The sequence below is a fragment of the Podarcis cretensis genome (genome assembly GCF_951804945.1).
Source record: "Podarcis cretensis genome assembly, chromosome: 3".
NCBI classification, from domain to species: Eukaryota; Metazoa; Chordata; class Lepidosauria; order Squamata; family Lacertidae; genus Podarcis; species Podarcis cretensis.
Genome location: NC_137172.1, coordinates 48,314,124 through 48,338,145, shown reverse-complemented (window position 1 = coordinate 48,338,145; position 24,022 = coordinate 48,314,124). Strand labels below are relative to the sequence as shown.

The 24,022-nt window shown below is 41.7% G+C and overlaps 1 protein-coding gene across 3 annotated transcripts in view; it reads left to right on the top strand.

The window, feature by feature from the left end:
• Positions 1-24,022, top strand: part of SLC35F3 (solute carrier family 35 member F3) — a 92,493-nt gene that overhangs the window by 34,121 nt on the left and 34,350 nt on the right. Inside the window, exon 1 of one of the 3 annotated variants that reach the window (XM_079971830.1) lies at positions 23,579-23,844. The exons of the other annotated variants lie outside the window; for them this stretch is intronic. Coding sequence (XP_079827956.1) covers positions 23,769-23,844 — 76 coding nt within the window. The 5' untranslated portion in view covers positions 23,579-23,768. Of the gene's footprint in view, positions 1-23,578; positions 23,845-24,022 lie in introns of those variants that run through there. 3 annotated transcript variants of the gene reach the window in all.

Genomic DNA, 24,022 nt, shown 5'->3' with positions numbered 1-24,022 from the left:
CTGAATGATTATGCACACACTTTGTGCTTTTTAGTTTTTAACTTAGAAATCTGCTGTACACAGAGACCAATTGTCCATCTAGCACAGTGCTATGTGCTGCAAATAGCTCCCTGAGGTTCTTTCAGCCAACAGAGTCAGGTTCTTACGTATGCAAGGCATGTACTGTGCTACTATGCTATGTCTGCTCTTCAAGGAAAAAGGAAACCCAGTGAGGTATTTTCGCTAAACGTCTTCTTTCCCTCCAAAAGGGAAGGTATTAACTTAGAAAACCATACTGGGGAAAGGGTTAGGCCATACCTTTTCCTGCCTGGTGCTGTGGTCCCAGTCTGACTTGCATGTGTATGTATGTGTACAAGTGTGTTTGCTGTTAACTTTGAAAACTGCAGAAGGTATTGGTCATGGATCTCATTCCTCACATCTAGTTGTGCCTTTAGTGTTTTAAATATTCTTAAATATTTATTACAGCCCACTCATAAAAAATATCAAGATGATATACAAAAGTATATTGTTGTTGTTTAGTCGTTTAGTCGTGTCCGACTCTTCGTGACCCCATGGACCAGAGCATGCCAGGCACTCCTGTCTTCCACCGCCTCCCGCAGTTTGGTCAGGCTCATGTTTGTAGCTTCAAGAACACTGTCCAACCATCTCGTCCTCTGTCATCCCCTTCTCCTTGTGTCCTCCATCTTTCCCAACATCAGGGTCTTTTCCAGGGAGTCTTGTCTTCTCATGAGGTGGCCAAAGTATTGGAGCCTCAGCTTCACGATCTGTCCTTTCAGTGAGCACTCAGGGCTGATTTCCTTCAGAATGGATAGGTTTGATCTTCTTTCAGTCCATGGGACTCTCAAGAGTCTCCTCCAGCACCATAATTCAAAAGCATCAATTCTTCGGCGATCAGCCTTCTTGATGGTCCAGCTCTCACTTCCATACATCACTACTGGGAAAACCATAGCTTTAACTATACGGACCTTTGTTGGCAAGGTGATGTCTCTGCTTTTTAAGATGCTGTCTAGGTTTGCCATCGCCTTTCTCCCAAGGAGCAGGTGTCTTTTAATTTCGTGACTGCTGTCACCATCTGCAGTGATCATGGAGCCCAAAAAAGTAAAATCTCTCACTGCCTACATTTCTTCCCCTTCTATTTGCCAGGAGGTGATGGGACCAGTGGCCATGATCTTCATTTTTTTGATGTTGAGCTTCAGACCATATTTTGCGCTCTCATCTTTAAAAGGTTCTTTAATTCCTCCTCACTTTCTGCCATCAATGTTGCGTCATCTGCATATCTGAGGTTGTTGATATTTCTTCCGGCGATCTTAATAAGTTAAATAACCAGGGAGACAATATACAGCCTTGCCGTACTCCTTTCCCAATTTTGAACCAATCAGTTGTTCCATATCCAGTTCTAACTGTAGCTTCTTGTCCCACATAGAGATTTCTCAGAAGATAGATGAGGTAATCAGGCACTCCCAAAAGTATATAGAAATACAATAAAACATAAGACATAAAAAGGACTGGCTCAATTTTTTATTAGAGAAATAGTGACAGAGATTATTGTTTTCCCCATTTCTTGTTAGAACTCCTATATTTAATGTCTGAATTGGCCCTAGGAAATCTCTAGAAGTCAGCTTGAGACTTAGAATTAATTGTTCTGGAAAATACTTAGTTGAACAAATGTCTGATTTCAGCTGACTCCTGAATGGGCAACAGTCTTAGTAATTATCTCCTGAAATGCAAGGTTGCGCCTCTCAGGTTGCTTTCTTCAATACATAATGTTAAAATAATTTTATTTTAATAATCCACTTTTCCAATTTTAATTTAACTTCAGATAAATGGTGGCATTCTAGTTTTAAGCTAACAGAAAATTAAAGTTTCTTGAGACATGCAATGAAATTTTAAGTAGCCTACTCCCTATTCTCTATTGCTGGCTCTGTTGAACTGTAGCATCACAAGAGAAAAAGTAAATTCTGACTAGAGTATAACTAGGCTGTTTTACATGACATGCTTTATATGTGTCAAAAATTTAATGCCCTTTTCAATTGGCTGTGAGTGATGCTCTAACTTACAAATCTGAAAAGATATTTTAGAAACCTTTGTCATTCCTGTTCTTCATCAGAGATGTTAGTGGAGCTTTAACAAGTATTTTAGATGATATTCCTGCAGTGTTTTCTGTGCAGATTTGGCATAATATTTTTTTATAGAGTCTTTGGGAGCAGTCCTAACAAATTACACTCCAGTAGCAAAAATATCCACTGAATGTAATGGCATTAAGGTTGTATCCCATGACACGATAAATAATGTTCACACTTACCAGTTATTTTCAGATTGATCCCTGGAGACAGGGAGGCTCCACCAAAATATAGAACAGGATAGTTGTAGATAAGAAAAATACGAAACCATATGCATGATGATATAACCAATCCAACCTGATCTGGATGCAAGCAGCCATGTTTAACTACATTTTTCAACTAAACAAAGAAAGTTAAAGAGCTTGCATTAGAAACCTAAATAAGGGTACAATTCAGTGGTTACTGGAAGGGCATCCAAGGAACCATAGGACTGTGAACCTCTCCCTCTCCACAAGTGGTAGACAGAGTCAGCCCACCCATGAGGCAAGGTGAGGTGACTGCCTTGGGTGGCAGGATCCATGGGGGGCAGCAGATCTGGCTTCCAAGGAATGCATTCCACGACGCTGCTGTTGCTGCCAGCTACATCTGCATTCTCCTGGCAGCCCTTCCCACCCAATGCTACCAATACAGCTGCCTCCTGGCAAATAGGTCTCTGTTTCCTCCCACCCCTAGGGAGGAAATGGCAGGGGCTGCCCTCTGGGGTCTCCTGGAGTCTACATTTGGCCAACGTGATTCAGAGCCCCTTCACCACACCATACCACACCACACCATCCCCTGTGACAGACTATGATTCCCACTGGGGAATGTTGATTTTATCTACCCCTCCCCAACACTTTGTTCCCAGTGTAGATCTTCATTCGCCCCTTCTTCTCTGGCAAGAGAGAGGGGGCACCATTTTGTGGTTTGCTTCAAGCGCAAAATTTTTGTTTTCCTCTTTGGGGGAGGAAAATCATTTTCTTTTTTTAAAAAAAATAAAACACTGCAGAAAGAGGGGAATACAAAATGCAGCTTCCACAAGCAAGGCTTTGGACTTGGCAGTTCATCAGTTTCAGGTTCACCCTCTCCTTCCCCCTTTGGTTTGGCTTCTCCAAGTGAAACAATGATTTAATCCTTAGTAAATCTAAACTGTTTTCTCAGTGTGCAAGAAAGCACTGGAATAAATTAACAAGCTTTCAAGGTCCACTTTGAATAAAAAGGTAACATATTTGTTGTAACATATGTGTGTGTGTATTGAAGGATGATCCTACTCAGAGAGAGGCTGTTTAACATTATTTCTCTCTCTCTCTCTCTCTCTCTCTCTCTCTCTCTCTGTGTGTGTGTGTGTGTACATGTACACACACACACACACACACACACACACACAGAGGTACATATCCCTTCTACCTATTGTGTTCTATTTGAGGCTCCTTGAGAAACAAAGAATGATCCAGGACTTTATACATCACAGGTGGAGTATTACTGACACCTATGGTTGAGTTTACCCAAGTGCTATCACTTACAAAATTATTTCCCCCCCCCCTTGTTTTTCTTGGTCTGAAACTTCCAGATCTGCAAAGGCAGCACGTGATTCTAAGTGGCAACATTGCACTCTCCTGCTTGGTCACTACCACCTCCTGGTCAGCCACGCTACTCAGCTGTTCATAGCCCTCCCCAGCCTGCTCCAAGGCTCTCACTTCAGTAAGAAGGTCAGAGGGGAGAGCCAACACCCCTGCTCTCCCCTCCAAAGAGGCTAAAGTCAGGGCAAAAAAGGGACACGGACACACACACACACACACACCCGTTACTTCCTCCTGCTGGGTCTGAGCCTTCTGATCCAGGCCTGATCCTGACACTGCAGCAGGGCCAACGACACCCCACAACAACAGCTGATTAATTTTAGAAGCCGAACGTTAGATCCCACAGATTTATGGAGTGAAAGGACATAAGTGCCTGTGCTGGATTTGAGACCAGCTCTTCATTGTAATGAAACAGAAATGCAGACACATAGTTTATATAACAGGGATAAAACAACTAATGTAATGTGCATTTGCCACATGATAAATGAGCCACAAAGTACTGCTGTTCAGAATTAGTAAAAGATCTTGATGGATTATGAAATATTGTCACAATCAGGCACTGGGACACACAGGAGACCGTTTAATTAAATACTGCGATATAAAACTCTTGACTTACACCATATGTTTCTCTGTCCCATGGTGCCCATTGTGCCTGGCAGAGGATCTTTAAGGAAGAGATATTTCCCCGCTCTGCTTTTCTGAAATCCTTTTCTCTGGAAATATAAGACACTGAGCTTGAATGACCATTCTTTTCCTATATGGCATGATTTTATTTCTTATATGAATATTGAGGCACACAATTGCTCAGTGCCACCAGCATATGCAAGGCTTTACAGAACCTTCATTTGCAGTAATGGAGGAACTCACAAGTGAAGAATGCTTTTATTTTTAGACACATTGTTTGCAAAGTGATTTTTTGTAAATGCTTTATTATCCCTTTGCAGCTGTTCTGCATCTTTGTACTTTAGTCCTTGCAGGCTGTGACGTGTTGTGGTTCACAAATTTTCTTTATTTTTGTTATGTTTTCAGTTTTAAAAACATCAACAATTTTTTAAAGTGTAAGACATTGAACCTAGAACTTTAAATAAGCAACAGAGTTCCCTTTTCTGCAGCATCCATAGCTCTCCATCCTTTACCCTCCTCTCACTTGTGTCTTCTTCCCTTTTTACCATCTAAAGTAACTCAACCTCAATATTGTAAACAAAGAAAAAATGTCCTATCTCTGATATGTTAAATTTTATTATCCATTGATCTGCCAATGCCCTTTTTAAATCTTTCAAGTAGCTCAATGAGAGCTGTTTTCAAGGAAAAGAGGATGATGATGATGATGATGATGATGATGATTACAAACTACTTCAGTCTGATCTGTATATCATGTTGCAATAAGAGCAATGTGTGCAAAAGGCAATTCTCTCTATTTTGGAGATAAAATGAGGTCACATCTGTGGTTCTCTGGGTAATTGCTCTAACTTCAGTGAACTAGCCCTGAAGGTTCTACACAAGCCTCCTGCACTTGTGACGCTAACAGGATTTTTTTTTTTAATAGAAAAAAGTATAAGGATACTCTGCTTCTTTCCATGAACGTCCAGGTTAAAGGGGGAATGCACTTTCTTTAATCTGTCCTGACACTTCCTGCTGCATAAGAAGCTCCTGGGAACATGCAGAACTTTCGTGCAAGCTTTTGCCTCATATTTTAGTGACTGATCAGATTTTATCTGTAATTTTAGTAAAGCTTGTGCATTATGTACTCTCTCTGCCTTTGAATAACCAGAAAGGAAATACACAGCTGCATAGATGTGGATGGGATTATCCAGAGATCTGCAGTGCCACGTTTATCAGAAATTCAGATTTCTTCCATTTCTGTTATTGTCAAAAGAGTTTCCTTTTATAGGAATGAGTCATTGTATATCTGTCAGTCACAAGTGGCTTTCTTCTTCAGATAACATACCTTGCTTTCTGGTGCAACTTGACAGCTCTGCTTATCTACGCATATTCTTTGCTGCAAAAGCAACAGAGTCTTGTGGCACCTTAAAAAGTTACAAATTAATTATTGGCTAAGCACTTTAAAATCCATTTTATCAGATTTCTGAAGTGTCATCCTAAGTTAGCAGGTATGCATAAGAAGGAAAATGAAATGCAAAAAGTACAGACTCTGACAACTTTAATATATGTAAAATAGCCAGAGTGACCATTCCGAAAGCATTGGTGATAACACAAACATCCTGGCATTGTTATGTTAAATATCATTACAGCGGTACCTTGGGTTACAGACACTTCAGGTTACAGACGCTTCAGGTTACAGACTCCACTAACCCAGAAATACTACCTCGGGTTAAGAACTTTGCTTCAGGATGAGAAGAGAAATCGCGCAGCAGCGGCAGTGGGAGGCCCCATTAGCTAAAGTGGTACCTCAGGTTAAGAATACTTTCAGGTTAAGAACGGACCTCCAGAACGAATTAAGTTCTTAACCTGAGGTACCACTGTATTATCATTTATATGTATATCCTTCCCGTCCTCCCAGAAAAGTATAAGGCCAGCAAGCATACAAACAGTAAAATTTCTAAAAATAATTCAAATACATGTACAAACTGCAAAAGATCTCTACTTAAAATACTTTTTGGAAGAGGAAGGTGCCAAAAGAGATGTAAACCATCCACAGCACCTCCATCTAGCCAAGATGCAGTTGGTTGACCCTTATCCAGCAGACTACCAAGTCTAGACACCAGTATTCTTGCTTAGTTTTTCAGCCTTTTAACAGGAGTGAGCATTTTCCCTTAATGGCGTTAAAGTCTTCTGAAAAGCCAGTTAAAATGCTTTTCCTGCAGTGGTACAAATAATGGGTTGTGATATTATAACCAAAACACCAAAATAAGCTTGTCAAGTGCAGCAGAAGGTTGGTTTAAACATCATATATTAATTCTGCCCTTTTACTAAAATGCCAAAGGATAAATAAATTGTTTTTCAAAAAAAATCCCTAAATTACAGAAGTAGAAACCCAATCATTTTAACTTGAATCCAAATTGGTCCAAATCAGTAAAATCAAGAGGGGAAGATGCTGGGGCAGTCTAATTTCACATGTGCATGATTTCACTCTGCTTCTTGCTTCTGTTACCTAAGCTAATAGTTCTCCGTTGACTGTTTACCCTCTGCTTTCAATAGGGATTTTAGGTCTCTGTCTTTTTAGCCTCTTCTCTCAAAAGGGAGATCTGCCTCTCACACCAATACATTGATAATTGTGATCATACTGTCTGTGGCCCTCTAAATGTCACTGGACTCCAACTCCCATAAGCCCCAGCCAACATGACCAATAGTTATGGGAATGATGGGAGTTCTCATCCAACAACATCTGGAGGGCTGCATGTAGTCCATCCCTACCCTAGGGAAACACTTCATTGTAAAAGTTTACCAATGTTGATTCTGGTGATAATTCTCTAACTGTGCTGGTCCCGGGGGGAAGGTACCATGATCGTAGTCAGAGTTCACAGGATGAGAGGCGAGGTCCGAAACTGGGAGCCGGGCGGGAACAGGAACGCTGGAAGGTCAGAAGCAGGAGGCCGGGCAGGGAACAGGAACGCTGGAAGGTCAGGAGCAGGAGGCCGGGCAGGGAACAGGAACGCTGGAAGGTCAGGAGCAGGAGGCTGGGCAGGGAACAGGAACACTGGAAGATCCCGCAACCTGGGACCGGGCTGACTGACCTTTATCTTCTTCTAAGGCCAGGGGCGGTCCCGGCCCCCAGGAGCCCCGCCTCCTCTGGCCTTAAGGCGAGCACTCCTCCTGGGAGCAACCAGTTCCCTTCGCCTCTCTGCCCTAAGCCTCTGTAGTTCAGGAGAGGCCGAAGGGTTACTGGGCCCCGGAGGAGGCTCACCTGTAGCCACTGAATCCTCAAGCACCTCTGGGGCCAGAAGGGTTTCACCTGGTGCCTGCTCTTGAGGAACTGACACAGGTGCAGGCTCCTCAGAATCTAGGCCTTGCCCCAGTTCAGCTGGCCCTGGAGGCGGGGACTCCTGTGCAGGCTGGGATTCCTCTGGTTCAGCCTCTGAATCGGAATCCCAGGCCATCACACTAATGCCATTTGGACTTGAGGAATTGGCGCAGCCTGTGTGTGACTTTCTGTTCTAAGCAAATGGAGATCTCTGTTTTATGAGCATATATCAATTTTTAACAGTTTAACTGCCATACCTTACCCCATCCAGGTAAATTTGGGAGAGATGCTGAGAATACAAAAGGCATAATAAGTCCCAGACACTGAAAAATCCCTTTCCTCAAAGGCTCCTAAGTTAAGGTTACCAGACATCCCCGTTTCCCGGGACAGTCCCCGGATTTACAAATCAGTCCCCTGACAAAATCCATCTATTTAGTAGGAATTTGAAAAGTCTCTCTGGGTTCATAAAAAAAAATCTGGTAACCTTATCCTAAGTGATAGTGATAGTGCAATGGATTTTGGTCTAAGTTTGAAATGCTGGATAGCATTGCTGCCAGAAAGATACCTAGTCTGTGCTCAGAAAATCAGCACATGACTTTTGAACACAAGATGGCACCAGAAGACTAGGCTTTCTTGACAGTGTGCTTTTCTCCTACTGTGTGTTCTAATGTATTCTTGGTTTGGGGCTTTTTTGTTTGTTTGTTTTAATTTTGTACATTATAATTTTTTTGAAAGGTTTGTTTTTTGTGAGTGTGTCATGTGCATGCTCTTTAGGTGAACTTTGACTCAGGGCAATCATATTTTATGGAATATGGCATACAAGCATATCCCCATGGGTACTCAAGGGTATGCAGTACCAGCACACACACCCCCCCAGAAGAAAAGCACTGGTTAAAAATGTGATACTTACTGTACCAACTTCATGGTGAATACAGGCACCCTTTTTTCAAGAAGAAAAGCACTATATACATATTCTGAAAGTCAAGAAAATCAACAACAGCAACACTGAAACTGTAAAAATAGACACATGGTGATTGATATATATATATATATATATATATATATATATATATATATATATCTCACTCAGTGGCTACTTAGAGTTACAGATATGACTATCTTAAAGTAGCACCACTTAGTTGTGATTTTAACACACACTAATATGCAAGTAATGTTACACAATGTGGCATTTCAGTAGCACTATACACAAGTTAGGCCTATATTGCATCCAGCTTATATAGGTGGGGATACGTGGTCCACCTTTTTGCATGTATATTTCAAGAATAAAAGTAGACGATGTGGGTACAATATAATAATAAATGCATTACCCAAAGTGGAGAAACATTAATGTTAGAAAATCTAGAATAGAGTCTCCAATGCTATTTAGTATTTATATACTGTGCTAGGTGCTGGATCCAAAAATAACAAATGGGTGAACAAGCATTCATCCAAAGTGGTTTCAATAAGTCATTTTATAAATGCAGTCACTCAAAACCGAACAAAACAAAATTGGAAACCTAAGTTTTGTCTTGAGGGGAAATGTTCAGATGGAAGAGATCTCACACAGTAATAGGAGACCCAAGACCCAAAATGGAGGCAATAATAATAATAATAATAATAATAATAATAATAATAATAATTTATTATTTATACCCCACCCATCTGGCTGAGTTTCCCCAGCCACTCTGGGTGGCTCCCAATCAAGTGTTAAAAACAGTACAGCATTAAATATTAAAAACTTCCCTGAACAGGGCTGCCTTCAGATGTCTTTTAAAGATAGGATAGCTGCGTATTTCCTTCACATCTGAAGAGAGGGTGTTCCACAGGGTGGGCGCCACTACCGAGAAGGCCCTCTGTCTGGTTCCCTGTAACCTCACTTCTCGCAATGAGGGAACCGCCAGAAGGCCCTCGGCGCTGGATCTCAGTGTCCGGGCTGAATGATGGGGGTGGAGACACTCCTTCAGGTATACAGGACCGAGGCCGTTTAGTGGCATTTAGAAGAACTTGCACTAGAGATTCTTTGGATCCAAGCCAGTAGATGCTTGCCATACACTGTCATAGAAGCCATAGGTCAGCCATAGGAGAAAACTCCTAGGGGCCAAGGTCCCTTAAAATATTTGAGGGAGTAGCCTCCCCAAACTTGATGGGCACTACCATTCATATGGTGTGTGGGGGGGTGTGTTCCTTGTCATGTGATTGATTATGCAGGATGGGGTTTACTTGTCCCCTCTCCAAAGAGAAAAAAAATACAGCATCCTTAATATAGTCTACACATTAAGAAGTGGCCAGTGGTGACTTAATGGTATTTTAAATCTAGGAACATGCATGCCTGGTAAGTAATATGAGGGTGCCATAGTAAACATGCAGGCAGTATTAGATTAACACATTTGTTCGGTTCCACCAGGATTATAAAGTTAAGAAACCACATAGCACCCCTGTCAACCAGAAACAAAATTCAAAATTATAGCCATTTTCCTTGCAAGCACAATCTCCTTCTCCCTCTCAAACTGGTTTCTCTGGCAAGTGGATTGATTTGTTATGTCAGCTTAATGGTTCATTGGTGCTCTCCTTGGTGGCCAAGCTATAGAATGCCTAGAGGAAGTCTCTGCATAATAGGTCTGCATGAAACTTGATTGTATTCTAATTATTCCCAGTGCTCTTTTAATCACATAATTTTCAGTACAAGTACCAATTATGATGGTACTTCAGTACTTAAGACTATTGTGTTACTTAATGTAGCTGCATTAAGTAGTACAATGTGCATCAGATCCTTTCAGGTTTTACAGGGTACAGATGTGTGGTACCAGCCAGCACCCTTTTTGGATTTCATTTTGCTTTGCTCCTTGTGCCGATCTTTATTTCCCTTTCATGTCTGCTTTTCATTACTTATTCCCACTTTCACAAATGTATACAAGTGGGTGCTCTTGAAGTGAGATTGTTAAGTGGCTGGGTATTTGGTGCCTACTAAACAAATCGGAAAAAGAAATTAAATTTTATATAGGATGGCTCAGACTCATTGACTGTGATGTTGCATTAGCAGCATTTCTGAATGAACAGAATTTCAGCAAAAATGGAAAAAGCTATGGGACAGTGGCTTGAAAAGATCCATTTCTCTTCATAGGCATCATAAGAAGGCTTCTCTCTCTTTAACAAAGTGCAATAAATATTTCTTCATTCTTTCCATAAATACATTTATATGATTTTTTACTAAATCAACATATTCATTACCATACTGAGTTTTGTATCTGCTAACTAGGAAAAGGACAAGGTGTTTGCAGAGGTAACTGCTCTCCCATTGCTCACCAGCTCAGAGCAGGCAGAGCAGGTAACTGTCAATAGTAGTAAGAAGAAGCTGCAGGAATCAAGATGGTCTAGGAACCCTAGTACACCAAAACTCATGTAGCTTGACAACTCTAGATACTCTGTGTGCCTCACTCTCTTACTTTTTATGGAGAAGCAAAGTAAAATAAGGTAAAGGTAAAGGACCCCTGGACAGTTAAGTCCAGTCAAAGGCGACTATGGGGTTGAGGTGCTCATCTCGCTTTCAGGCCTGCACGGAAACACTGTTTACCTTCCTGCCACAGCAATACCTATTTATCTATTTACACTGGCATGCTTTCAAACTGCTAGGTAGGCAGGAGTTGGGACAGAGCAACATAAGCTCACTCCATTGCAGGGATTCGAACCGCCGACCTTCTGATCGGCAAGCCCAAAAGGCTCCGTGGTTTAGACCACAGTGCCACCCGTGTCCCTGCAAGCAGCAAGGTAATGTTTCAAGTTTCAAGAAGGACACTGACAAACTGGAACGTGTCCAGAGGAGGGCAACCAAAATGGTCAAAGGCCTGGAAACGATGCCTTATGAAGAACGGCTAAGGGAGCTGGGCATGTTTAGCCTGGAGAAGAGGAGGTTAAGGGGTGATATGATAGCCATGTTCAAATATATAAAAGGATGTCACATAGAGGAGGGAGAAAGGTTGTTTTCTGCTGCTCCAGAGAAGCGGACACGGAGCAATGGTTCCAAACTACAAGAAAAAAGATTCCACCTAAACATTAGGAAGAACTTCCTGACAGTAAGAGCTGTTCGACAGTGGAATTTGCTGCCAAGGAGTGTGGTGGAGTCTCCTTCTTTGGAGGTCTTTAAGCAGAGGCTTGACAACCATATGTCAGGAGTGCTCTGATGGTGTTTCCTGCTTGGCAGGGGGTTGGACTCGATGGCCCTTGTGGTCTCTTCCAACTCTATGATTCTATTCTATTCTATTCTATTCTAATATTATGGTAAAGTCAACTATAAGTATATTATGAGTGTGCACATGAGTCATGCATGTCACAGACCTATGACATATTATGGTGAGTGGGCAGATCACAAGGAGGCAGGTTCCAATATGATCTATATCAGATTTTTCTATCTTGATTTTAAAAATATATGATTAGGAAATCTAAAAATAAATGGCATGGAATCTATTAGTCACATTGTGATGAAATTTTGCTGTTTTGGAGTCAAGTAATAATTGACACAAGAGAAACTAATACATATTTATATTTTATGTTCAGTGAGATTGTCTTGCCTTTGATAATAGTTTGATAATCCTTGGTGACAATGCCACCTTGATTGACATGTCTATAAAGCCAATGAAAATTTATATCTGTTTGTAAACACAGGATTTCTCATTTACTAAGCAACGTAGTAGTGCTGTTCTTTTAAATCTTGTCTGGAATTACCAAAATCTATCTTTTTTAAAGTTTTATTGGTCAAAGTTGTGGGGCAGGAGAGTAGCAAAAACTATTTCTGGCAACCAAGAGGCTCTCTTTTTTTCAGATACTATTATGGTAACACACTTTGCTATCATAGTGTGTCTTTTGCAAGCAGCAATGCAGCAGATGAGCTCCTTCCAGTGGGCACCATGTCATCTACCTTGGTTGATTACCTTCACACAGCAGTGGTCCATAACGGGATGGGCAGAGGCAGTAGTGTCCTCTTGATGACACTATGCTTATTGGGATGTGGCAAGCTAAGGCAGGGTAGTTGTGAAGCAGTAAAAAAAAAAAAGTGTCACACGGGGAGGGATTATCACAGTATCTGAAAACAAAAGGACATAAAGGTAAAGGTAAAGGTACCCCTGCCCGTACGGGCCAGTCTTGACAGACTCTGGGGTTGTGCGCCCATCTCACTTAAGAGGCCAGGGGCCAGCGCTGTCCGGAGACACTTCCGGGTCACGTGGCCAGCGTGACATCGCTGCTCGAGCCAGAGCCAGAGCCAGAGCCAGAGCCGCACACGGAAACGCCGTTTACCTTCCCGCTGGTAAGTGGTCCCTATTTATCTACTTGCACCCGGAGGTGCTTTCAAACTGCTAGGTTGGCAGGCGCTGGGACCGAGCAGCGGGAGCGCACCCCGCCGCAGGGATTCGAACCGCCGACCTTTCGATCGGCAAGCCCTAGGCGCTGAGGCTTTAACCCACAGCGCCACCTGCGTCCCCACAAAAGGACATACTGAATGCCAAAAGTTAAGCATTCTTTTTGTTCTTCTAGCCCAGTATTGTAATTGTACAGTGAATTTACTATATGATGCATAGTTGCAGGAATACTGGTTTACTGCTGTTCAGGGAATTCTGCTCTTAAGCACTCTTGCTAAATATTCCAAATTACATCTGCTGCAGAGTACAACTGTGCTGTCTCTTATATAATGAGACACACTATTTAGGTAATAAAAAGAGCTCAGTCACATTTTTAATTAGAGCTGTCAAAAATGCATCTTAACTACATGCCCTTGGCCTTCTCAAAATATGCTGCAGCAATAAAAGTAAATCCGATATAACGAAGGCACTTTTATGAAACCAGGGGCTGGTTCACACAGGTGAGGCAAGAATCCTGTATACATAAGTGGCAGAGCAGTAGGCATGTGTGCACCATGCTCCAAACTACACAGAATGTATGACATGACGCATATTTGCATATATCTATATGCATGTGGGGACACGGGTGGTGCTGTGGGTTAAACCACAGGGCCTAGGACTTGCTGATCAGAAGGTCAGCGGTTTGAATCCCCACGACGGGGTGAGCTCCCGTCGCTCGGTCCCTGCTCCTGCCAACCTAGCAGTTCGAAAGCACGGCAAAGTGCAAGTAGATAAATAGGTACCGATCCGGCGGGAAGGTAAACGGCATTTCCGTGTGCTGCTCTGGTTCACAGAAGCTGGCCACATAACCCGGAAGCTGTACGCCAGCTCCCTCGGCCAATAAAGCGAGATGAGTGCCGCAACCCCAGAGTTGGCCATGACTCAACCTAATGGTCAGGGGTCCCTTTATCTTTACCTTTATATGCATGTAGATTCAGTCCCATGATCCCTTTAGGATGAAAAGATCATGGGAATCAAGCATACACATATTTGCTCCATAGTTCAGCTTCCATCATATGCACAGGAGGAGCATACATCTACTGGTCTAGTGCACAATTGAGTACAGGCTTTCTACCAATAGCAGAGTGGTGGTGAGGTTGCATGGATGCACTGGGTCAGTTGTGGCACTCCCACCAGCAGTGCTCTACTGCTTTCTGTTTCTTAAGCTGACCAGGCTTGGTACGCTCTGAGTTAATTGGTTTTAATGTACCTAAGCCTCAACGAGGTTAAAGAGCATTGCATTTCAACATAGCATAAAGGGGGGGTGCTGATCCTGTTGAAATGAGTAAGATTGTGTTCTGCATTATTCCTGACTGATTTATCCTTTGTGCCCACATTTAACTTGTGCAAGACCTTGTATCTGGCAAGATGCCCCATGGCAATTGCTGCATCCCAAGTTGCCTGAACCCTAGGCATTCTGCTGCACTAATGCAATTTCAAAGCTGGGTAGGTTGTCAAGTGTTAAAGAGCTTGTTCTGCAGCCTCCAATAATAAGTAGAATTAGAGTATCAGCAGCACTTAAGGTCTAAGCTACATGCTGCAAGCCTCCCATTAACTGATGCAATGATTATTATGAGATTAGCACTTGCAGGTGATTCAGGTGTTGCAAACAGTATATATAGGCAGCAGCTTTGTTAACTTCTCTTTAGAAAGACTTTTATAAATGTACACTGTAGTTAGTCAATGGGACCTTATCATTAGGCTACTAGTCAAATAATGGATTACTCTGAACTTCATTTTAAGACGATCAGTGAGATTTCTAATGAACTTCTCTGAAGGTCTTCAATACTAGGAAAGCAGTTGCAGAGGGAGCATGGATTAAGGGATGAATATATGTAATATATAACACTGATCATGTGCTATAATTTTAGAGTTATCACTTGAACATTTTAATATGTTTTTATTTATTAAATTTCTATACTGCCCTTCATCCAATGATATGCCCTCATGTTTAGTGCTTTTGCACTTGCTAATCTGTATAAAGCTTTCTCTCTTTTTTTTCATTTGTTTGGTAGTTAAAGCAATGATGTTGCAAAAAAAGTTAAGAATTGCTGATAAGTCATTTTTCTGGAATACGGTAACTTGGTTGTGTTTTGTAGTCAAATTAATGTATAACAGGGAGTTAATTGAAGGTATAGTCATGAAATCAAATGTCTTATGCTAGTATACTTTCCTTCACATTCTGGGTGGAGTTGTTTTGTTACAGGAAAAGTAAGTCTCTGAAGAAAGAAGTACCTATTTCCCCACAATATTCAGTGTAATGTCTGAATCGACATTGCAAGGAACATTGGATCAGTTTACCATAAAGGATATATCTAATAGCTGATAAAGGATTTGCTGCATGTAGCAGCCTGCAGTCATCTCTTGAATCTACTCATCATGAGTAGCCTTCCCAGGTGGCATTCAATTACCAGCAAATTCAGGTTGTACAATTAAAGCTAATTTGGAGTTCTATGATGTATACAAATTAATTGATAAAACAAAATACACAGTTTGGGAATGTATGCACACTGATTTTATAACTACTGTACCTTGACATCCAGTTGGGAAGGTATGTGTACATGATTATAATACAACATGTCCTTAAAGGTATCTGGCTGTCTCTAGAATAGATTTTCAGTTTGTCATGCATTCTACAAAAATCTTATTTGAAAACTAAACTGTAACAACCAGCACAGTCCTGAAATAGGCTATGTTCTGCAGTCTGACTGCATTTCGGTAGTAAAAAATATATTAATTCCGGTCTCCCACTGTGGCTTCTGTGGAATGAGCAGTTGGAAATTAAAAATGACGTCTTGTTCTTTTCTAATCAGGCCAGTCTTCAGAATTCAATATTAAACTTAGCCATAATGCAATAAAACACTTTCACTAAAGCTTCTCTACATAAATTTCATTTCTCAGCAGCTGCTCTTACAAATAATGTAGCAGAAACTGTCTCCAAAATAAAAGAGGTGTTCTGGATTTGCACTGTAGGGTTTCCCTAAAGGCTAGAGGTCCAAGGTAAAAAATAATGAAAGCACAGTACTAATGCTTGCCATTCAGCAGAGGGGAAATGAGAACATACCTGAAAATGCTTTCATGGTTGTTTTTAATATGATGTGTCCATCCTTGATTTGTCAAGGCTTTAAATTGTAGAGAAAGTATGGGCTGTTACACTGAATCTTAGCAACCTTTGCAACAGGAGTACAGTACCTAATTCTTCAGGTCATTGTGTTTTGTTTGTAGACACCTATATACCTGGTTTGTTTTATTTATTTATTTTATAGCTCACCATCCAAAAAGTTCCCAGAATGGCTTACTCAATAAATTAAATTACAGACCCTCTATGTATATCTATATTCCAGGGACAGTCCCGGATTTACAGAAGCCGTCCCGGTTTCTAATTTGATCCTGGAATTTCCCACTTTTCCTTAGGATGTCTCTATTTTCATCAGAGAAATGTTGGAGGTTTTGGAATTATGTGACCTCCAAGCCAAGGAGATAAGTATATAGCCTTTAGAAGACACCTGAAGGTAGCCCTGTATAGGGAAGTTTAAAAAAAAAAAAGTTTAATGTTTTATTATGTTTTTATATATGTTGGAAGCCACCCACAGTGGGTGGGGCAACCCAGTCAGGTGGGTGGGGTAGAAATAATAAAATCATTCCCATTATTATTATTATTATTATTATTATTATTGACTAGGATGTCCCTATTTTCATCAGAGAAAGTTAGAGGGCATGAAATTACGATAAAGCAAATTAAACAAAAACATGAAAACATTTAAATATAAAAGAGAAGCATGAAAAGAGCAAGTGGAATTAAAAAAACAACTAAGCAGCATAGAGAGGATTTTAAAGGCCGGGAAAATAAAAAGGTCATCCAATTTACATTAATGTGAACCTCAGGGAGAGGGTGCCACCACTGAGTGGGCCCTTTCCCCTGTAGATAGCTGTCATAATGGGAGCACCCAAAGAAGGGCTTTGGTGTTATAGGTAGACACATATGGAGGCTGCAGCATAGCATCAGTTGTTGGTGCCTGGGGTGTGCATGTGTACCTGGTGGGGGAGGCAGCATCCCAACCCTCGCTGCCATTGCTGGCAGAGCGACCCCACCTCCACTGGAGCAAAGCAGGGAGACACAGCAAGGAGCCAAGGGGGCCAACGCAGCCCTTGCTGGGTGGAGAGGAGCACCGTGCTGCGCTGGGAACCCCTGTGTGGGGGTGCCTGGTTCACACTCCCACAAAAAATTGTGCCAGGGGCCACAGCCTCCTGGCACCTGCCCACACGATGCCCCTGTGTGGAAGCAAGTGGTACTTGAGGTTCTATGTCCCAAGCAGTGAAGGGCTTTAAAGGTCAAAACTAGCATTTGAACTAAGCCTGGAAATGAACTGATGGCCAGCGCAGCTGAAAAAGCGTAGGTGTTATTATGTAGTCCCAGGTCCAGTGAGAGGTGTGGCCTGTAGAAGGGACATGGCTTGGGCAGAGTCCTGAGAGCCAGACAAAGATCCCTGGAGGACTACATTCTGACTGAGGTTCCGTACACCAAGCTGAAAATGTCAACAGGCTAAATTTTTAAAGCAACAACTATTTAGACCTTTTTTTCAATCCTCTGCATACAAAATGAGTAAGATTTTCTCAGAGATAAATCAACCAAATAATCTGAGAAGAACAGAGAGAGATAATTTTATATGGGAATTTCAAACTCTAAACCTGTGCAAAATACCTAAATTTAGAGCAGCAGTCCTGTTCTGCTGAATTTAACTCGTCTAACTTTAATTCTGAAAAAAGGTGTATTAAGTGGTAAATACCTAGCTAAAGTAGAACTTTTAAGATCACATGTTGAAGAACAAGAAAGTTCAAGGATAGTGAAATAGCACCTTCATCAGGATGACAGTTCATAATGTGGTATGTGAGCTTCTGAGTGACATGGAATGCTTTCCTCAGGCTCAGTACAGTTAAAAAAAGTGGAGTTATACATATGTTGTATGATACACAGTTCTGTCTGCAGCCCATTTCAGTTATCAATACCAGTATTAAAAGTTCAAGCTATACATGGTTTTTAAAAAATAAAGATTGCTATACAGCTTTTTATGTGTAGTCAGAACAATTTCCCAGAGCTATTTGCATAATATATTAATAGATAACAATATCTTATGCAAATTTATAGTATCTTATGCAAATTTATAATAAAATGACAAAAGCAATAGAAGATTCATTCACTTTTCTTATTATACTGAGGCGTGCTGGGCCAGAGTCCTTTGTGGGCAACCACAAATAACAGTTGGCTTCCAAATCAGCTCATGAGGAAGGGCCGTAGGGCATCTGCTTTGCAGAAGGTCCCTACTTTAATCCCCAGCTTCTCCAAGTAGAGCTGGCAATGTCCCCCATCTGGAACCCTGGAGAGCTGCTGCCACTCAGTGTGGACAATACACACCAAGATGGGCCAAAGCAGCTTCATGTGTTATGAGTTGCATTTGCGCATGACATATAGTTGTAGAACTAACAAATATATGGAATGAATACTAAACTGGTGTGGATGGCTCCCTAGCTCTTGCTAGTTTTATGTATCCAAAATATGGATTTGAATCTACAAAGCAACTTCCTGGTCACAGATGGCTTAGCAAAAACTATTGTACATTTATTATTATTATTATTATTATTAATAAAATTTATATACCGCCCTAAACTCCAGAGGTCTCAGGGTGGTTCACAGAACAAGTTCAACATAAAACACCACAATATATATACTAAAAATATAAATATAATATATAATCAAAATAATATAATATTTAATCAAAATAAAAATTAGACTTATCTAAGTTGGGAAAGATGGAGGGCACAAGAAGAAGGGGACGACAGAGGACAAGATGGTTGGACAGCATTCTCGAAGCTACAAACATGAGTCTGACCAAACTGTGGGAGGCAGTGGAAGATAGGAGGGCCTGGCGTGCTCTGGTCCATGGGGTCACGAAGAGTCGGACACGACTAAACGACTAAACAACAACAAAGTAATAATTAATTTCAGTTGAGTGATGGTAAGAAGTTACTGGCTCTTTAGTATTTAGTGAAAACCCTGGTTTTGACAGCAAAATGTTGTACTATGAAGTATTTGTTGTAAATGTAGCAGGACTTATTGCCTGTATATCCTGCCTTCATTTTATGGATATTATAACCCATCTCCAGTCCTTTTGAATATTTGGCTAATGGTATGGAAACCTCATCCATTCTGTCAGTGCTGGGAACAGTGTAATTTACCATATGCTTAGCACCTAAGGGCAGCTTCCATGCTGGAAAAAAGCTAAGCTGAAATTTCAGATGAATGCAGTATTCAGGTTTATTATTGTTGAATCTAGAATGCCTGATTCTGCTGATGTCTAACATGATAATTCACTGAGCACAACTGAGTCTAGTCCTTAAACGATACATGCATTATGCTGACTGCTTTGCTGATGCAAGTTTTTAAGGAGGTCATGCATAAATCTTTAAGTTAATATTTTAAAACTCTGTTTTGTTAAGCTTCTCTGCCAGCATTCAAGCAGCACTAAGGCAGCTGTTAATACGTTACAATGCTTCTTACTGAGTCATGCACCAAGCAGGCAAAGCAACAATCATGCTGTCTGTGTGATTCATATTTTCCCACAGTTTTTATGCCATCATTCTGGTATATAAAGCAGGTTTTCAGAGTGACAAGATTTTGATAGTTCAAATGTACTTTTATATTCCAGTGTATAAAGAGAAAGGAGATTGAGGAGAAGCACAGGAAGGTGGCATTAAATGGAGCATTGGGTTGGAGAAGGAGTGGGAGGTGGATGCTTGAAGAAGACAGGACTCCTAGTAGCAGGATGGAGAGAAAATATAAACTTCGAGATGGCCAGGGAAGTGGGCTAGCTGTTGGAGCCTGGTGGTCGATTTGGTCTTTGGATTCTGCTGCAACTTCTGCATGTCTAAAACCACCATTATGTTCCCAAGTGTGAAACACATTTTTCCTATACATCTGGAATATTGTTTCCTTCTCCTCCCATGTATACAGCTTACTGCGGGAACAAGGATATACAACCAATCAGTGACTGACGAGGCCAGCTTTATAGTATTACAGGCAGAATGTGAGCCTTTTGTTACTGATCGGACCATCTTGTGTGGCCAGGGCAGGCCCTATGATTAGGCAGAGTGAGGCAGCCACCTCAGGTGGTAGATGCTTAGGAACAGCCCCTGATCCCCTGGTAATTCCGTTCTGTTGCCACATGGCCTCCTAGCTTGGCATGCTGCATCACGTGGGCTGAGGGATGCTATCCCATCCCATAATCAGTGTTGGCGTTAGATTCAATTGCCAGTCTGGTCAGCTTCTGAATTAGGAGAGAGTGTCCTCTTCTCCTTCACCTGAGACAAAATGTCTTGGGATGGTCCTGTGTGTGGCTGGCTAATATTTCAACTGTGTATCCATCACACTGAATGTTAGTCTTGTATACAGAAGAATGTTTGTGTAACAAATATGATAGTTGGAATATGAAAAGATCTTAAGGTTGTTGTTATTTTAAAAAAATGATAGCACGGTGTTCATTCAATGTGAGTTGTTAAAAGCTTTCTCGGGATCCCTTTTGTCACGACTTGCGTTATAACATACTGCAGAAGAATTGCTGTATTGATGTTGAATAGTAGCTGAGCTTCACTTATTGATTGGCACATGCTTTCTCCATTGCATACTTTGATACAGAAAATAATACAATTTCATTATCCTTTCCCAAAAAATGAATGATAATTCCTATCATCTGTCTGTCTGTCTGTCTGTCTATCCATCCACCTACCCACCTCAGAATTTTTTCACTTAAATAATGCAGCATACCTTTTCTTGATGACAGTGATGTTTGCATGCAATATATGCTGGTATATAATGCAATTCTGAAGAACTAATGATTCAGTAATTGTCATAATCATAAAGTAAAATTGAAGTGACTGCTAGAGTTAGAGAGGTTGAGAGACTGCAGAAATCATGAATCACTGTGGTACTACAACATTATTTGGGAAGAATAAGGATATGTATGGGCAGGACTTGGAGAATAAGCTCTTTACAGTACTTTCTTATGTCCAGTCATTTTTTAAATAAGACCAGTGTCAAGAATGCAAATCATCATGCCTGATCCTTTTAATTGGAGATGCCACTGGTAAAATATAATACCTTTTGTATTGTAAAGTTTGTGTACTAACCCTTCCTTTGTCTCCTTCCTTTTATAAATTAATATACAACACAGGGACAGCACTAGTTAGCTGAATGAATATTTGAAATCATAATATATGTGGTCTCATAATCAGAAGATGAGTTAAATAAAAAGTACACTCATTTTTAAAAGAAAGAAAGATTATGACCATAAGATAATTATCAAATATGTTGGCAACCAACTGTCTCAGAAGACAATGGAAAAGTGTGTGATATCAATATTTTATGTATGATGATCTTATTTAGAAAATGGTGACTACTTCCTGAGTAGTTTACTCTTTTTGCAAGCAGTTTCCTACTGTTATGTCTACATTGGCAAACAGCCTGAGCCACAGTCCCATTAAAGTGATTTAACTTAGTTTAAGATCATTGTTAATTACTTCAGAGCATTTTGTTCTTCAAAGATGGGGAAGTGGGTTATGTGCTGCACACTCCCAAGACCCCAAGCAGCTCCCTGTAAAGCAATGGAAGACAAGCAGAGCCACTAAGGTTGCTTACTGGCTAGCACAGGGAATGGGGCTGGTTTTGCAAAGAGGGGATCCAGAAATTCCGCACAGCATACATTTATCTCACCATACACATCTCTGCCCTGTGATCAGTGACTAGTCCTATCATTACAACATCCACTCCTTATAATATGGTCTAAACTACTAGTGGAATAGGTGGCAACAGGTGGCTTGGATGCTGGTGCTCACATTCCATAGAGTGCCCTTGTTCCTTTGGACATTGTATTGAGACATATATGTAGAAGGTGATTAAATAAGAAGAATAGTTTAAGCATGCTGCTGCTGCTGCTACGTCAGTACCAAGTATGATATGTTAGGAAATCTTGATCTTTGCAGTACCAGTAGGAAAAATAGCTATCCTCCCTGAAAGATCTCCAGGAAAGGATTTTGAACCTTGCATACTTCGTGAATATCTGTAAATGGATCTATGCCACTATTCTTGTCCTATAGTGTGAACACATTAGCTTTAAAATTTTGTTGCTGCATATATAAAGGACTGAGCTCCTCACATACCAGCTTTTCATTTGCTGGCCACAACCTTTCTGACATGCTGGCTGTGGCTTTACTTCATTTTCTTGCATTTGTTTACTTTAGTTTTTCAGCTGCTATTTGGAAACTCCAACCACAAGGGGGACAGACAAGTGTCTGAAGTAGGAACAGCAGCACAGTGGAATGCAACCAGCAGGCGCCTTGTTAATTGGAGCCCAGTGGAAAAAACTGTTGCTGGATTTTATGTAAAAACAACAACATGGATCCCCCACCCCACAAAAACAAAAAAATTGCTATGGTATCTTTGAAACTGTTAGGTTTGAAGAACGGAGCAATGCTGTAGTTTTTGCTTTCTATTTTGTAATTATATATATTAAAAAAGACTGGATTGCAAAAATAAAAATTCCCAATAAGAAAAGATATACAATTTCAAATAAATTTCAGATTTCTGCTAAGAAATCTTTTTTTTTCCTCCCAGTGGGCTGTTGATCATGTGGAGTCAGGGATCCCACACATTCTTCTCACATGATGCTAGTACTGTATACACAGAGGCACACTGAAGCTGTGGGGAAATCTCACAATGGGGATCATATGCCCATCTTGCAACAGGTGTGTATGGAAACAAGGCGCAAGTTGTACTGTGTGCTTGTAAATACATGGAAGAAGCAGAGGCAGCTATGGGAAGCCTTTTTTTGCCAGCATAATTGCTTCAGAGTTGGATCTAAGTGCAGTAAGTGTGTTGGCTCCACTAAAGTGTTGATTAAACAGCTAGTTACAGAAAAACCGCCTTTATGAACATATTGAATTGCTTAAAGATGATTTCATTTTGGAATGAGAGTGGTCCACTTAGAAACTGGTTGTGCAAATACAGTGAAAGGTTCCATTTTTATTACGTTCAGAGATAAGGCCACAGACTTAAGCAGCTACCAAATATCTCAGCGATGACTACGCCTACCATACATACGTGAATTGGAAGAACACCAACTATGTACCTTGGATAGTGTTACATCGAGGCATTCTAATGGATTGCAAAGTATCCCTGCCCTCGTGGAACTCAGCTTCTCAGACGAACCTTACAGTTTCTGGATCAGCCTGATAGCAAGAGCTAACCTACTGCAGAGATTAACTGAACCACGAGCTTCGCGAGTTAACAGGCGAGACAAAGTCTAAGCCTGGCAGCTGCCTCTGAGGACTCGTCCTCTTCTGCTGGGCCTGGAAGGAACTCGTCGGTCTTTCTGGGCACTTGCGGGAATACCCAGCCAAGGCTGAACTGCGGCTGTTAACGGGGACAGCCTTTCCCTGAGCGTGTGGAAGAGCCCGACGCTCCAGCCCCGCCGCCGGTGGAGGGAGGGTGGGCGGAGGGGATGGCTGGGCTGGTGACGTTTTGTTTGCTGCAAGTAAAGGAGAGCGTGCGGGCGAGGAGGCGGCGAGAAGCTGCTGCAGCAGCCGAAGGTACGCGAGGCCGGGCGAGCCAGGCAGGCAGGCTGCCGCGGAGGCGAGCTGATAGCGGGCCGGGGAGCCGAGCGCTCAGCTCCAGCCGGCGTCAGGATGTAGGCGCTCGGCTGACGGGCTCTTACTGGCGGAAGGGCTCATCATGAAGAAACACTCGGCCAGGGTCGCCCCTCTCAGCGCCTGCAACAGCCCCGTGCTGACTCTCACCAAAGTGGAAGGTAATTTCGGCGCGCCAGCCTCTGCACCAAAACTAGTGCTCCGAGCGGGCTTCCTCGAGGGCGAGACGAGCCTTGGGAACGCGGCATTCCCGCCGGCGGGAAAGCTCCCGCCGGCGCCGGGCCGCGCCGAGCTCCTTCGGGGAGGGTTGCGCTGGGAAGCTGAACACCTGCTCTGCGG